Raw genomic sequence first — 16,922 nt, 5'->3', positions numbered from 1 at the left:
GAGTAACAAGAAGGGTTTCTTCAGGTATGTTGGCAACAAGAAGAAAGTTAAGGAAAGTGTGGGCTCCTTACTGAATGAGGGAGGCAACCTAGTGACAGAGGATGTGGAAAAAGCTAATTTACTCAATACTTTTTTTGCCTCTGTCTTCATGAACAAGGTCAGCTCCCAGACTACTGCACTGGGCAGCACAGCATGGGGAGGAGGTGACCAGCCCTCTGTGGAGAAAGAAGTGGTTTGGGACTATTTAGAAAAGCTGGACGTGCACAGGTCCATGGGGTCGGATGTGTTGCATCCGAGAGTGCTAAAGGAGTTGGCAGATGTGATTGCAGAGCCACTGTCCATTATCTTTGAAAACTCACGGCGATCGGGGGAAGTCCCGGACGACTGGAAAAAGGCTACTGTAGCGCCCATCTTTAAAAAAGGGAAGGAGGATGATCCTGGGAACTACAGGCCAGTCAGCCTCACCTCAGTCCCCGGAAAAATCATGGAGCAGGTCCTCAAAGAATCAATTCTGAAGCACTTAGAGGAGAGGAAAGTGATCAGGAACAGCCAGCATGGATTCACCAGGAGCAAGTCCTTGCCTAGGGAGGTGGTGGAATCTCCTTCCCTAGAAGTTTTTAAGGTCAGGCTTGACAAAGCCCTGGCTGGGATGATTTAGTTGGGGATCGGTCCTGCTTTGAGCCGGGGGTTGGACTAGATGACCTCCTGAGGTCCCTTCCAACCCTGATATTCTATGATTCTATGAAGTCATGCCTGACTAATCTAATTGCCTTCTATGATGAGACAATTGGTTCTGTGGATGAAGGGAAAGCAGTGGACATGTTGTTCCTTGACTTTAGCAAAGCTTTTGACACGGTCTCCCACAGTATTCTTGTCAGCAAGTTAAAGAAGTATGGGCTGGATGAATGCACTATAAGGTGGGTAGAAAGTTGGCTAGATTGTCGGGCTCAACGGGTAGTGATCAAAGGCTCCATGTCTAGTTAGCAGCCAGTATCAAGCGGAGTGCCCCAAGGGTCGGTCCTGGGGCCGGTTTTGTTCAATATCTTCATAAATGATCTGGAGGATGGTGTGGATTACTCCCTCAGCAAGTTTGCAGACGACACTAAACTGGGAGGAGTGGTAGATACGCTGGAGGGTAGGGATAGGATACAGAGGGACCTAGACAAATTGGAGGATTGGGCCAAAAGAAATCTGATGAGGTTCAACAAGGAGAAGTGCAGAGTCCTGCACTTAGGACCGAAGAATCCAATGCACCGCTACAGACTAGGGACCTAATGGCTAGGCAGCAGTTCTGCAGAAAAGGACCTAGGGGTTACAGTGGACGAGAAGCTGGATATGAGTCAACAGTGTGCCCTTGTTGCCAAGAAGGCCAATGGCATTTTGGGATGTATAAGTAGGGGCATTGCCAGCAGATCAAGGGACATGATCGTTCCCCTCTATTTGACATTGGTGAGGACTCATCTGGAGTAGTGTGTCCAGTTTTGGGCTCCACACTACAAGAAGGATGCGGAAAAATTGGAGAGAGTCCAGCGAAGGGCAACAAAAATGATTAGGGGACTGGAACACATGACTTATGAGGAGAATCTGAGGGAACTGGGATTGTTTAGTCTACAGAAGAGAAGAATGAGGGGGGATTTGATAGCTGCTTTTAACTACCTGAAAGGGGGTTCCAAAGAGGATGGATCTAGACTATTCTCAGTGGTAGCGGATGACAGGAGAAGGAGTAATGGTCTCAAGTTGCAGTGGGGGAGGTTTAGGTTGGATATTAGGAAAAACTTTTTCACTAGGAGGGTAGTGAAACACTGGAATGAGTTAGCTAGGGAGGTGGTGGAATCTCCTTCCTTAAAAGTTTTTAAGGTCAGGTTGACAAAGCCCTGGCTGGGATGATTTAGTTGGGGATTGGTCCTGTTTTGAGCAGGGGGTGGGACTAGATGACCTCCTGAGGTCCCTTCCAACCCTGATATTCTATGATTCTAAGTTGGGTTGTAGGGATTTTCCCATTACAATCATTTTTAGCCTGAGAACCTGGTCACATCAGGCTCTGGCTTTCAAATTGCTACAATGGACATCTTTTGGAAGAATATGCACCTCTCGCAGACAGCGTATGCACAATGAGTGTCAGTCTGAAACAGGCATAGCTTTGCGGTAGAAGCAGCAGTGTTTGATGCGTAGGGAGCCAGGTATCTTAACAGCTAACCGTCCCCCACAGGGAGGAGCTAAAGAAATAAATCAATTTTTTTCCCAATAAAACTAGCTATAACTTTCTAACTAACGAGCTATTTAAAATATTTTTTTAATGGTTTTAGGGAAGAGTGCCAATGCTGCCTCAGAGCTCTGTCTTCAGCTGAGGATGGTTGAGAAGGGACTGGAGGGGTCGGGTCATGTGTGCACTAGAAGTGGGACCAATCGCACTGCAAGACGCCTACTGTGCACGTGTGACCCATGCGGACTCTGCTACCGTAAATCTCCGATGGACGGCACCGGGATGCACTGACACCTCAAGTGGAGCATCCACGGGGCAGCACTCGAAGAACTTTGGGTGACAAGAAGAAGGAGCCCATTGTAACAGGCTACCACTGCCTTGTCTCCCCCAGACTGGGATCCCTGGTAGCTTTGGTGGGAGGTGTGTCCATTAGAAACAGCATCCAACAAAGCGTTATTTTTCAGAGGGGCGGCATGGATCTACCTTCTGCTTCCTCAGATCCTTCCTGCGAACCCCTTCTGCCACGAACGCTTTCTACACGAGTGTTCACATTGATCTCTCCACACCCTCCTGTGCTTGACTTGTTGTCCTGCCTGTGTTGAGTTCTTCAGCAAGACCTCATCATGTTATCTGCAGCGCCAGGTTGCTACCTCCATTACTAGTGCGGTTGCTTGGTAACTAGCATTGCATAATGATAACTAAGCGCTACTCATGGGTTTTGGCACAATCCTCTCGCCTTTCATCCTACCGCCAGGGAGAGCTAAGGACATGTAGCATTACAACTCCCCTCTACCAGGGACCAAGAGGAAAAAAGGAATCATGGCCCAGTCTGCCACTTCTCTGCCACCAGAGAAGATGGCAAAGAGCATTGAAATGGGAGAAGGAGGTGCCAGGCTGGATGGCAGCACCACTCCTTCAGGGGGAGGAGGGCAGGATGGGAGAAGAGAATTACGAGGGAGGGTGTGATAAATAAAGGGGGGGATAGCTCCCTTTGATGGACACCCAGCCAGCCAGTTAGTTGTAAAATCCTTCTTCATAGCTTTACTATGTTCATGTTCTTTACTTGCTTTACCTGTAAAGGGTTAAAAAGTCCCCCAGGTAAAGAAAAAAAAAAAGTGGGCACCTGACCAAAAGAGCCAATGGGAAGGCTAGAACTTTTTAAAATTGGGAAAAAAACATTCCCTTTGCCTGTTGTTCTCTGGGCTGGAGGAACAGAGCAGCCATGCTATAAGCAGCTTAAGCCAGGTATGATCATAAATCATCAGATCATACCTAGAACTACTTACCTGAACCCCAAATGTGTAAGTAGATCAGAATGTGTAGCTAGATGCGATTACGGTTATTTCTTTTATTTCTTATTGGCTTGTGGATTTCTCTGTGCTAACCCCAGATGCTTTTGTTTGCTTGTAACCTTTAAGCTGAACCCCCAAAGCAGCTATTTTGGGTGCTTGATTTTTGGAATTGCTCCTTTAAAATCTAGCAAAAGCCTAAGTTCCAGATGCATTTTCTTTTTTTGTTTTTAATAAAATTTACCTTTTTAAAGAACAGAATTGGATCATTGGTGTCCTAAGAGGTTTGTGCGTGTTTGATTAGCTGGTAGCCACAGTTAATTTCATAGAATCATAGAATATCAGGGTTGGCAGGGACCCCAGAAGGTCATCTAGTCCAACCCCCTGCTCGAAGCAGGACCAATTCCCAGTTAAATCATCCCAGCCAGGGCTTTGTCAAGCCTGACCTTAAAAACCTCTAAGGAAGGAGATTCTACCACCTCCCTAGGTAACGCATTCCAGTGTTTCACCACCCTCTTAGTGAAAAAGTTTTTCCTAATATCCAATCTAAACCTCCCCCACTGCAACTTGAGACCATTACTCCTCGTTCTGTCATCTGCTACCATTGAGAACAGTCTAGAGCCATCCTCTTTGGAACCCCCTTTCAGGTAGTTGAAAGCAGCTATCAAATCCCCCCTCATTCTTCTCTTCTGCAGGCTAAACAATCCCAGCTCCCTCAGCCTCTCCTCATAAGTCATGTGTTCCAGTCCCCTAATCATTTTTGTTGCCCTTCGCTGGACTCTCTCCAATTTATCCACATCCTTCTTGAAGTGTGGGGCCCAAAGCTGGACACAGTACTCTAGATGAGGCCTCACCAATGTCGAATAGAGGGGAACGATCACATCCCTCTATCTGCTCGCTATGCCCCTACTTATACATCCCAAAATGCCATTGGCCTTCTTGGCAACAAGGGCACACTGCTGACTCATATCCAGCTTCTCGTCCACTGTCACCCCTAGGTCCTTTTCCGCAGAACTGCTGCCTAGCCATTTGGTCCCTAGTCTGTAGCTGTGCATTGGGTTCTTTCGTCCTAAGTGCAGGACCCTGCACTTATCCTTATTGAACCTCATCAGATTTCTTTTGGCCCAATCCTCCAATTTGTCTAGGTCCTTCTGTATCCTATCCCTCCCCTCCAGCGTATCCACCACTCCTCCCAGTTTAGTATCATCCGCAAATTTGCTGAGAGTGCAATCCACACCATCCTCCAGATCATTTATGAAGATATTGAACAATATTTCCTTTGTTTTCTTTCTCAGCTTTTCCCCAGGGAGGCCGGGGGTGAAAGGGCTTGAGAGTACCCCACAGGGAGGAATTCCAACGTGCTCCTTCCTGGGTGGGTTTTTTTCATTTGGGTGGTGGCAGCGTTTACCAAGCCAAGGTAAGAGAAAAGCTGTAACCTTGGGAGTTTAATACAAGCCTGGAGTGGCAAGTATTAATTTTTAAAATCCTTGCGGGCTCCACTTCTGCACTCGGAGTCCCAGAGTTGGCATTCACCCTTGACAGAGGGGCTTGCCTCTCTCACTTTCTCCCACCTATCAGCAGATGGAGGAAGCAGCTTTACCATGCTGGGGAGCCCTGGGAGGCAAGGAGGCATACTTGGATGAGAAGAGATCTAGAACTTTATGAGCAGGTGTGGAGAGCACCATGATTGTTGCCTTCTTCTCCTCAGGAATAGAAACCAGGTTCCCCCCTCCCAGGAATCTCAGCACAGACACACTTGTCTTGCTTGGGATTCTGGTACTAGCTTCACACACAACAAAGGAAGCAGAGTGATGTACCCTCTTGTACCCAGGAATCTCAGCACAGACACACTTGTCTTGCTTGGGATTCTGGTACTAGCTTCACACACAACAAAGGAAGCAGAGTGATGTACCCTCTTGCAACAGCAGATGATTACCAAACCTTCCTGAGAAGATACATAGAACTTCAGCACCCTTAGCGCCCAGAGGCCATCACCCCAGCCCATGGAGAAACAGGGTTTGGGACAGGATGGCAAATATGGAATTGGGTGTTCATCTTCCGGATGACTGCTGATGAAAGATGGAATGTCATCTCAGGGAAGAGCGGAAGACAGAGACTGAGTCGGGGCCTAGGAGACAAAGTGAGACCAATTCTTACATCTGTCTGGGCAGACGTCACTGTAGCTAAAATTGTCACCTTAAAGACATTTTGAGGGCTCAAAGGGGGTGTAAGAGCATGAGAGTATGGACAGAAGTAGAGACTGTTCTATACAGCTGACAAAAGGATCTGGCCCGTGGTCAACCTGACTGTTATGATGTTCTCCCTGGGACTGTGAAACGATGCAGTGATGGCCGTGTGCCTGGAAAGACCCTGTGAAATCAGCAGAAATCTTGTCAACATGATCACATCAAGTCAGAAGTCAGGCACTGAAATTAAGGTTTCCATGGTAACGTTGGCTTCCCCCAGGCTGGACATATGGAGTATTCTGATTTAGTATTTATGCTGAGAAATTTACACCTTAACCTATCCAGAGCCAGAATCTGCACTCTGGCTGCACTATTCCAGTTTGGTTTTGATGTGAGGTGCACAGAGGTAAGTGGGCAAAATTGGGTCCTGTATGTATAGTGCAGGCAAGAGTTCAGTCTTCTCTGAGAACACTTTCTGTGTTTCTTAGCTTTGAGTTTTACAATCGTAACCATCATTACAATGACTTGGGGAGCCCAGGCTCTCTAAGGGAGAGATTCAGTTCAGGTGGAGGAGGATACAAGGTACAGGAAAGCTGGATTTGTCTTGGTAAACAGAAAATTAAAGCAAGTCATTAAAAATGTTTTCCTGGCACCCTCCCCTTCCCCTTTTACCTTAAACTCTTAAGGGTTGCATCTACTCACATAGCTTTAACCATGACGAGAAGCTGGATATGAGTCAACGGCGTGCCATTGTTGGCAAGAAGGCCAATGGCATTTTGGGGTGTATAAGTAGGGACATTGCCAGCAGATCAAGGGACGTAATCGTTCTCCTCTATTTGACATTGGTGAGGCCTCATCTGGAGTACTGTGTCCAGTTTTGGGCCCCACACTACAAGAAGGATGTGGAGAAATTGGAGAGAGTCCAGTGAAGGGCAACAAAAATGATTAGGGGACTGGAACACATGACTTATGAGGAGAGGCTGAGGGAACTGGGATTGTTTAGTCTGCAGAAGAGAAGAATGAGGGGGGATTTGATAGCTGCTTTTAACTACCTGAAAGGTGGATCCAAAGAGGATGGATCTAGACTATTCTCAGTGATAGCAGATGACAGAACGAGGAGTAATGGTCTCAAGTTGCAGTAGGGGAGATTTAGGTTAGATATTAGGAAAACCTTTTTCACTAGGAGGGTGGTGAAACACTGGAATGGGTTACCTGGGGAGGTGGTGGAATCTCCTTCCTTAGAAGTTTTTAAGGTCAGGCTTGACAAAGCCCTGGCTGGGATGATTTAGTTGGGGATTGGTCCTGCTCTGGGCAGGGGGTGGGACTAGATGACCTCCAGAGGTCCCTTCCAACTCTGATATTCTATGATTCTATGACCCCTGTGCTGAAGACTCATTGATCTACCTCTCCACTTCTGACCGATCTCCCTCCATCTACTCCTGCATCTTGGCCTGTCTCTGATATACCACATTGGGTAATTTGCCATCAACTTCAACTAACATGATCCAAACTGAGCTCCATATCTAACCTCTTCAGAGCAGAGACTATCTTAGCATGTGTGTTTGTAAGGCCAGCAGCACAATGGGCCCTCAATTCCAACTGGGGCTTTTGGGAGCTAGTGTAATACAAACAACCAACATCACTTGAATGGAGACCTCATGAAAACAACTCAAAGATGAAACCTTATGCAAGTTCGATAAAAGTAGCATCCCAGTTGTACAGTCCAACCTTCAGCTGCTAATAGGATTCCATGTCTGACCATGCTTTTAGAGTGCACGTTTGCTCTCTTATTTTATCTATCACCATTCATTCCAGAGTGCTTTACAAGTTCCACAGGGATCACTTCCTCTCCTATGGAAAAAAGAGTGAGGAGGGATTTGATAGCAGCATTCAATACCTGAAGGGGGGGTGGGTTCCAAAGAGAATGGAGGTAGGCTGTTCTCAGTGGTGGCAGATGACAAAACAAGGAGCAATGGTCTCAAGTTGCAGCAGGGTAAGTCTAGGCTGGATATTACGAAACATTATTTCACTAGGAGGGTGGTGAAGCACTGGAATTGGTTACCTAGGGAGGTGGTGAAATCTTTAGGGGTTGTTAAGGCCTGGCTTGACAAAGCCCTGGCTGGGATGATTTAGTTGGGGTTGGTCCTGCTTTGAGCAGGGAGTTGGACTAGGTGACCTCCTGAGGTCTCTTCCAACCCTAATCTTCTATGAGTCTATGAAATGCAGCAATCTTCTCGGAAGCAGCTCATGTAGCCAAAAGAACAATGGTTCTAGTGAATCTTGACCCATTTTTTGATTAGGAAGATATGGTAGGTAGGAACAAAGCACCTCAGCTCTTGCTTAGGTAGGACTTTACTCCCAGATGCCCCAATATCTGTTCTGTACTATTTGATGGTATGCCTAATGCAGTAATGCAAGTTACGCAGTGGAGACGAAGGTTTGATCTTAAGGTAGTGTGTCCAACCCCACGTTGTTTCCGAATGGTGACATGGAAGGTGGGGGAAGCACTGAGTGAGGTTTTATGATGTGCGAGTCCATCAGCAGCAAGCAACAGGTGGCTAATACCTCCAGAATGCCCGATGTTCTGCTTGGAAAATTTGCCTTTTAAACTGACACACTACAAAAATACAGTGCTACCATATAGCTGAACAGCAATTTACCTACAGCAATTTATAAGAGACATAATCCACATGTGTCCTGGGGTGGCTTTGGCTCCAAGAAATTGCTGCTTCTACCAGCCATGAGTTGGCTGATTGCGTTTACCAGCCATCCAAAAATCAAGTGAATTGGTACCTCCTAAAATACAACAAAGCTAGAGTCAATGTGCTTCTGCAGAAGCTTCCGCACTAACACAAATGGCTACTCCATGCTTCGTTTAATCCAAAAGCTGCAAACTGGAGGTGCTAGCTAAAAACCTGCAGAAACGAATTTTCAAAGAGAAAGCCCAATCCACAGATTAACTGCTTCTGACAGGCATAATCCTGTATGTTCAGCACTGCTAGCTGGGGCATTTCCTAGGTGCATACTCAAAGAACTGGGGGAAGACCCATTTAATTCAGTCACAGGCTAGCAAGCGTCTTCTGGATCAACACGGGCCACTGCACCTTGTTAGAGTGGAACAATCCTGTCAGCAATACAGCTTCTTGGTGGGGGTTCCCCAGCTGGCCTCCCAACACAAGTGTCTGGCACACTAGACTTCAGAGGGGAAGGGCTATGTTCAGGCCACTCCTGAGGCTGCATTCGCCATAGTATCATGAATGTTTAGGTGGTGCTCAGCATTGATCCTCATCTTCCCCGTGAGACAGAACGAGCATCCCCACCCTATAAGGGGAGAACTGAGACTCCGATTAATGCAGCAGAGACAAGAACTGAACCCCGATCTTGAATCCCAGGGCAGTTAGTTAACCACAAGGCCAGCTTTCCTCAAAGCTGCTTCAAAGGTGTGTGTGTGTGTGTGTGCGCACGTGCGCATATGAGGAAGTGTGAGTGTGTGTGTGTGTAGTTGCGGGGGAGTCTCTATAGCCCCTTTTCTCTTTAGGGGAATGTTTAGGAAAGCAATGACTACCATGATTGTTACTTGTTCCAGCCATTCCAGTGCTGACTGTGTTTTGGGCTGAGAAATCCTGGCCCTCAGGAACAGACAAGGGACCATGTCAGTCAAATTGGGCTAATGATTTGGTTTGGGAAAATCTCTAGAATCCCACCCCGCACCCAAAAAAAATTGACAGAGCGCAGTAGAATGTTTTAATGAGATTTACAGAGATGCTGCAGCCTTGTGCTAGCTGGAAAGTGAAACCATCTAGGAAGTGACTATAAAGAGGAAAGAAACCAATGACTCTATTGTTATTAGCCCAGGTGACACAAATGCAATACTTGAACAAAGCACAGAAGGGGAGAAAATTCAGATTTTTTAACGTTTTAAATTTGAACAATCCTCTTCCGGTGTTTAGTAAACACACAAGGAATTTTTTTTAAGCTATGGTTTGTCCCTGACAGGGTCCCTTTAAGGAAACAGCTACTAAGTCATCAGGAAGGATTGAGAGCACTGGCCTCTTGTGAAACTGCCCTGGAAGGTCATGAAGTCTCCTGAGTTCAAGCAAGTGTTGCAATGGTTAAGCTGTGTACATAAGAAAAGGTTCAGAGGCAGATGTGTACAATAGAGAGCTTTATAGTCAGAATGGAGTGCACTAGGTTTTCCAATGCAAAATGGAACATGATCCAAAATCTTTACAGAGCAGAAGCACTTTCAAAAACACTTGGCCAGCTGTACCGCAAATGTCACTTCCTTTTTGGAGCAGAGGCTGCAAACTGGTTTGTATTCTTCCCTGGTGTGTGAAGTTTGAAATGTCCCATGCAAATTCTCCAAAGTGTCACACAAAACAAAACACTTTGAGCCAGGCAACTGCTAATGGAAAACGTACCTGAAATGATACTCCGCTCATGCAGCAAGACCCCAGTTTGTTGTATATAGAAAGTTACAAGTGCATTTCTCAGGAAAAAAAAAATGGAGCAATGGTCTATAGTTCAAGGCAACTCTGAAGTAGAGGATGGATCCAAAGCAGTATCCCACTGATTGGGGAAGTGGAAGGAAACCTGAGTTTGGATTTCATCTAGTTTCCTTCAGACAGTCCACCTTTTACTACTAAAAAGAAAAAAACAACCCACACGCAATAGGGCTATTTAATAAATGCACAAAAATTTGAACGGGCTTCCCAGGGCTGAGCCTTGGAGGGAATACAACACAATAGGGTCATAAGTATTAACAAGTATCAGAGGGGTAGCTGTGTTAGTCTGTATCCACTGTATCCAGTCGGACTCCTCATTGTTTTTGAATATTAACAGGATCTTTAAAGATGGGGGGGCCACTCACCAAGACAGTGGAAGGCATGAATGGCAGGGCAAGGGCGTCAACCATCCATGACCTACGCTGCTGTGCATGCGCCACACATGGTTCTTTGATACCAGAGCCAAAATTAAAAGGCTTTCAAAGCTCATGTGACAATAGGTGGTTCTGCATTCCACTCTGGGCAAGGAAGTGTCCCACACTAACTGCTAGGTGGCCTAGTAAACCTGGCTTTCAGTGTCTGGAGAACTTGATGGACACTCTCCCCAGCTCGAGTGGTTTCCCCATTCAGTGCAGAGGCAGCCTTTGTTTTACAGCATACCCTGAGAAGCGAACGCCTTGCCATGCTAACACAGTTCTGTAAACTCTCTTGAAATTCTGGTATCTTCATTTCCATTTGGCAGTCATGTCCCTGAGAGGTGCTGTAGGGCTGGATTACTAGTGTATTCAAATTCAAGGCCGGGGCGTCAAGGAGTGTTTAGGGGAAAGTGTCAATTTAGTTTCTTTTCTAAAAGATAACTTTCCATTGTCTTCCCAACTGCACAGCGGCTTACATATAGCGCCAGAGACAATGGGGCCATAGGAATCAATGAGGCTTCATAGATTCCAAAAGCAGCACCACTGAGAGTTAATTATTCTGCTGTGCAGAAAGATCCCCAAATTATACTCTCTTATTTCAGGCCCTGCAGCTGCTTCATTAAGAGCTGTACAATCAGATATTTTGCTAATTTAAAGCTTGTTGATTGCCTTACGGCACAAAGGCCAACAACACCTTTCTCATTAAAAAATATGAAGGATAAAAAGTTGAAGACTTGATTATTCACAAGGTGACAGCACGATGCATTCAGATGGCATATTTTGCTGCATTCATTTATTTATTAAAACAGGAATTTCAGGGGTGCAGCAGTGGAATATGGTGGGGGTGGGAACAGGTCCACTCATCTTTCCCTCCCCACCCCCTGACAACTACCAGATTGGAACTCTCTGGAGAAAGGAAAGAGGGTTAGACACTGGTAGGGGGAAATGATAAGTCATTGCCACGATACCATACCGTGACCTTTAACCTTCCTCAAGTATACCACGGCTGTGTTTTCCTTCCACACAATGACTGCACCAGAACAGCACACACAGATGTAAAGCTTTTTTGTTCCACCCTCTGTTTCAATAGTACTTATGGCAGACAGCCAAAGCTTTACACATCTGTACACGTCCTGGCATGGCTTGTATGGAGAGTTGGTGGCAGGCCCCAATGGAGTCTGCTGATTGTACACACTGCAGGCCTACAGCTCCTCATAGTCCCCACCCCCTTGCTGCTTGCTGGCGCTGGGTCCTCCTCCCAGAAAGGCCTCCAGTTCATCTATCTCAGTGTTTTTCTCCTTGCTTCTTTTTTTCTTTTTCTTCTTCTCATCTTTGCTCTCCTCCTTCTCCTTGCACTTCTTGTGTTTGCTTTTCTTCTTCGTAGACTTCTCTTCTTCCTGCAAGATGAGAAGGCAATTAAAGCTTTTTTCTAATGGCACTAGTAACCCATCATGCATCATCCTGAAAGTGGGACCCTAGGGAGGAAGCCTACCTATCGTGGGAATTTTATATGGAAGGAATAAAGTCCAATATCTAGGAGGGATGGCGTTAGTGATCTCGGACCCGTCTGCTATTATAGATGGGGAGCGTGTGAAGCAATGTTTGATTTACACTAGCCGTCCTGTCCGATAAGGATGGCTAGTCAGAATGCCAACAAGTTTAGAGACAGAAGGTGGGTCTGGTAATATCTTTTATTAGACCAACTTCCGTTGGTGAGAGAGACAAGCTTTTGAGCTACACAGAGCTGGGAAAGTTTAGAACTGATGCACCTCACTGAAGAACAAATCTGCTGATTATCTCTGGTTAGCTCTTAAGATTTATTCTTTCTTGGACACTGCTGAATTGAGAGAGAATTTTGTTGCTAGATAGTACATATGCTGTCTGTTCTATATGCATGCTCTGTACAATCAAATCCTATACTACATTACATCTCTGATTTTAACTTAAGTTTTACAAATGTCCTTGTAAGTTGGAAACTGGCTAATAGCCTGGAGACTTGGGGACTACAGATCCCCTTGCCTCTCCAGGGTTGGAATATGGAAGAGAAACCAGTCACTAAGAGAGCCAGCCACAATTCCTGTAGCATGCCAGCCCCCCTCTGGCAGACTGGCAGAGAACATGCTGATGGAGTTTACACCGGGGAATGAAGCTGTACCTCTTTGCTCTTCTTTTTCTTCTTCTTTTTCTCCTTGGAAGGAGGTTTTTCTTTATCTGTTCAAACAAAAAACCCAAAAAGTTGTTTTCTCTAGCAAAATTAAATGGTTAAAAAAGCCCTCCTCTTCTGCTGCTAAGGAGGACACTGTATATGGTTCATTAGAGCTGAATGGAGGGGAGATCCTGATTCACAACACCAAACTGCATGGCACTGAGAAATTAGCTTCTTCCCCAGGAATGTTAGCTACAAATGTGGGGCTGTTCTTTACTTTACAATTATAAAGCTATGTCCATTACTAAGTCTCTGGGCACATGTTCAAATATAACTGACATGTACTTGTTGACTGGGGTCATCTAAATGGAACCTCAACAGATCCAATCACTACATTTCTCCTGGAAAAGCCTGAGCAAACAGATAAGCCCACAAGTCAAACAAACTCACAGTTAAATTCCCTAGTAAAGGGGCAGCTGCTGAAAACATACTGCCTCCAGCCCTTCAGTTCAACTCTAGGGTCTGTGGACAGAAGCATTCCAGCTGATCTTGACTACCACAATAGGGCACAAGAGGATGAAGGCAGCTAGTCAGCTGAGTTCACCAGTGAAGGAAGGCAGGTGTGACACTCAGAGTCTAGACACCCAGGGGAAAACAGGGGGTTTGAACCCCAAAGAACAAACAACCGAATCAACTGATTTATAGTAAATAATACTGTATAGCAGGGTGGCCAAACTTACTGACCTGCTGAGCCACATACAATAATCTTCAGAAGTTCGAGAGCCAGGGACACTTCGGAAGGCGCCTGCTGGGGCTCAGGGTTTCAGCCCTGCTCCTCCTGAGGCTAAAGCCCCGAGTCCCCCTTCCCCACTAATCAGAAGCTTCCGTCCCACCACCCCGTTGCAAGGTAGAGGTCCCAAGCTCCCCGCAGCAAGTCCGATAGGTAGAGAATGGAGGTGGGAGGGACGGGGCTCTGCGAACCGCACTTTAACTGTAAAAGAGCTGCATGCAGCTCACGAGCCACAGTTTGGCCACTCCTGCTGTATACAAAATGTATTGAGTAAGATCTTATGAAAGCTGATGAGACACAGATCAATATCACTGTGAAATGTCAGTATTAACACTATATGAGGTATTATGGATATTATGCTTTAAAGTCTGCGACCAAACCAAGGGAGAAACAGCTTCTCCTCCTGACAGGTGGGAAGGCAGCTGTCTCTCTGTCTCTAATGTAAATTAAGCATTGTGGAACCAAAACAATGGAAGCCCAATTTACATACAAGTCAACCGGGGGATGGGAAGTCAATAAGACAAGAAAAACAGCAGAGGCTATCCCGACTCCTAGGGACAAACCAATGCATTCTGGGAAATAGAAGGAAAGGCAAAATGCCATTTTGTTATTCATCACAGAGGACAAAGTGGCCAGCACCCTCTAGCTCTGTGTACACTCAGGGGCTGAAGATGCTGGTGGTGTGATGTAAGATGCAAGCTGCTTAGGCAAAGATTGTAGCTTGCTAAAGTTAAGTCTTAGACACTAGAAAGTGGGTTATTTTTGTTTGTATCTAGACCTGTCTCTTCTCTTGCTTAGTATCACTTCCGTCTCTGTTCTTTATTATTAAACTTATTCTGAGTTTTACTATAAACCATCTCAGTGCTCTGTATTAAAGTGAGGTGTGGGTCCCCAGCTAGTCTAACAGGCTGGAGTGTGCACTCTCTCTATACAGGCAGCAGACTTAGTAATTTCTGGAAGTGTCCAGTAAGAGACTGGACACTGCACGGAGATGTCTCTGGGGAACTCGGGTTTCACTGAATGTTACCTGCAAGGCAAAGGTTAGGTTGGCAGGATCTCTCAGATTTTGCTGGGGAGGCAGACAGTGGTGTGGCAGGGAGCAGACAGACAGTTCAAGCTCCAGCAAAGCTCTCTCTTGTTCAGGCAGAGAGGTAACAGTGGCTTACGTTTCCAGGCTCCCTGAGGAGAGAGAGTCAAAGTAGGACTGTGTGGTTCTCCCCCCTGCCCTTTTCCTTAACCTGCAAATACTCTACAAGGCAGAACCCATAAGGGGAGGAAAACAGCACATTGCTAACAGCACTGCTAGCTCTTCCTCTGCCTACCCTTGGGGGCCTCCCCCGCTCAGACTTGCATCCTGAGCCTGGTGACTTTTACCCAGGCCCTGGTCTTGCCTTGCTTGGAATGCAGCCTGCAAGCCCCTGCTGACGAAAGCCAGGCAGCGGGAACTAGCTGGTGTTAGGCGTGTGTCTGGTGGTGAAGTCCATCAGGAAGTAGGGAAGAGAGGTGAAGGAGGAGGTGGCTTATCTGCACAGCATCTGGGAGCACGAGGACTTCATTAACAGGATAACATCTGGCATAGAGGATGCTTGCCAACTATCAACGACAACAGCAGCACCAAAGGAGGAAGGAGGACTGGCTGCTCACCCCCTTGGGCAGTAGGGTGTGTTCCACCCCATCCAACCATTGAGAGAAAGAACCAGTATACTGTACTTGCAATAGGAGGTGAGGAGCAGACCCCAGTGGCTGAAGAGGGCCCACCTGCTCCCAAGACTGGGAGGTTCATGGCCACTGCACCTAAGAGAAGGATGTGTAGGGTGCTGGTGGTCAGAGACTCCCTTCTGAGGGGGATAAAACCATCCGTCTGCCAACCTGACGATGTCCCTGCATGCACGTTGCCTGCCGGGAGCCCAGATCTGAGGTGTTATGGAAAGGTTTTCGAGGCTCTGGGTAATAATGAAACTGCCAGGTATGACCCTGAGCAGATTAGCAGTGAGTACAGGTCTCTGGGAGCAAGGGTGAAGTGGTTGCGGGAGAGGGGGCACAGATTGTGTTCTCATCCATCTTCCAATTAAGGGTAAGGACCTATTCAACTCCAGGATGGACATATGGCTGCACAGATGGTGTTAACAGTAAAGCTTCAACCTCTGACTATGAGATGCTGTTCCAGGAAGGAGGTATTCTGGAAAGACATGGGGGTCTACCCGATGAAGGGAAAAAGCATTGGGGGGGCGGGGGTGGAGAGAACAGAGAGATGTGAAAAATTACAATAGTGTCTAGAAGCAGCAAAAGGAAATTAGTGGGAGAATACACTCAACATCTTGGATGTCTATACACAAGTGCAAGGAGTATGGTGAATACACAGGAAGAACTGCAAGTATTAGTTCATAATTAAGTCATAATTTAGCACCATAGAGACTCGGTCGGATACATCTCATGATTGGAATATTGTTATAGAGGAGTACGCTTGTTCAGGAAAGACAGGCAGGATAAAAAGGGAAGAGGTGAAGCAAGAATACATACACTTGTTCTGAGCTCCAGAAGGTGGTGATATGCAAATCAGTTCAAAGTCTCAGGGTAAAGATAAAAGGGGGGGAAATAGGGGTGATGTCATGGCAAGGATTATTATAGGCCACCAACTCAGGTAGAGGCATTTCTAGAACAAATATTGGAAATATGCAAAACACAAACCTGGTAGTAATGACGGACTTTTAACTACCTCACACATCTGTTGGAAAAGTAATACACCAAAAGTAAAATATCCAGTAAGTTACTGCAACGTGTTGGGAACAGTTTTTTTTGTTTCAGAGAGTGGAGGAAGTAAACATGGGGGTTTTATGCTGACAAACAGGAAGGAACTGGTTGTGAATCTGAAAGCTGAAGGCATTTTGGGGCAAGTGATCATGAAATTAGAGATTTCACAAGTCTAAGGAAAGGAAGGAGTGACAGCAGCAGAATAATAAGGACAATAGATTTCAAAAAAAGAGAAGGTTACTCATCTTGTGCAGTAACTGAGGTTCTTCGAGATGCGTCCCCCCATGGGTACTCCACTTCAGGTGTCGGTGCATCCCACACTGCTGATCTGAGATTTTCAGTAGCAGTGCCAGGTTGGGATGCGTGTGTGCAGTAGCTGTCTCGCAGTGCTGTTGGCACTTCATCTAGTGCCCTCGTGTCCCAACCCCCTCAATTCCATCTCTAACATAGAGTCCTTACTGTGAACTCCAAAGCAGAGGGGAGGAGGATGCGTAGTGGAGCACCCATAAGGGGAAACATCTCGAAGAACCTCAGTTACTGCAAACAGTGAGTAACTTTCTCTTCTTCTTCGAGTGATGTCCCTGGGGGTGCTCCACTTCAAGTGAATGTAGAGCAGTGCCTTCCATGAGGAAGGAA

The 16,922-nt window shown here is 46.3% G+C and overlaps 1 protein-coding gene across 11 annotated transcripts in view; it reads right to left on the bottom strand.

Moving 5' to 3' along the window:
• Positions 1 to 9,828: 9,828 nt before the first annotated feature.
• RABL6 (RAB, member RAS oncogene family like 6) overlaps positions 9,829 to 16,922 on the bottom strand; it is a 121,766-nt gene continuing 114,672 nt past the window's right edge. For 10 of the 11 annotated variants that reach the window (XM_073314655.1, XM_073314653.1, XM_073314654.1 and 7 more), the window contains 2 exons: positions 12,755 to 12,810; positions 9,829 to 11,996 (listed from right to left, as the gene is read on the bottom strand). In XM_073314655.1, the coding sequence (XP_073170756.1) occupies positions 11,802 to 11,996; positions 12,755 to 12,810 (251 nt within the window). In that variant the 3' untranslated portion in view covers positions 9,829 to 11,801. The remainder of the gene's footprint in view (positions 11,997 to 12,754; positions 12,811 to 16,922) is intronic. The other variant, XM_073314659.1, reaches the window with a different exon arrangement.

The sequence above is a fragment of the Lepidochelys kempii genome, chromosome 16 (assembly GCF_965140265.1).
Source record: "Lepidochelys kempii isolate rLepKem1 chromosome 16, rLepKem1.hap2, whole genome shotgun sequence".
Lineage (NCBI taxonomy): Eukaryota > Metazoa > Chordata > Testudines > Cheloniidae > Lepidochelys > Lepidochelys kempii.
Note: the sequence above shows the minus strand (reverse complement) of the source record. Positions and strands in the feature narration are given on the sequence as shown.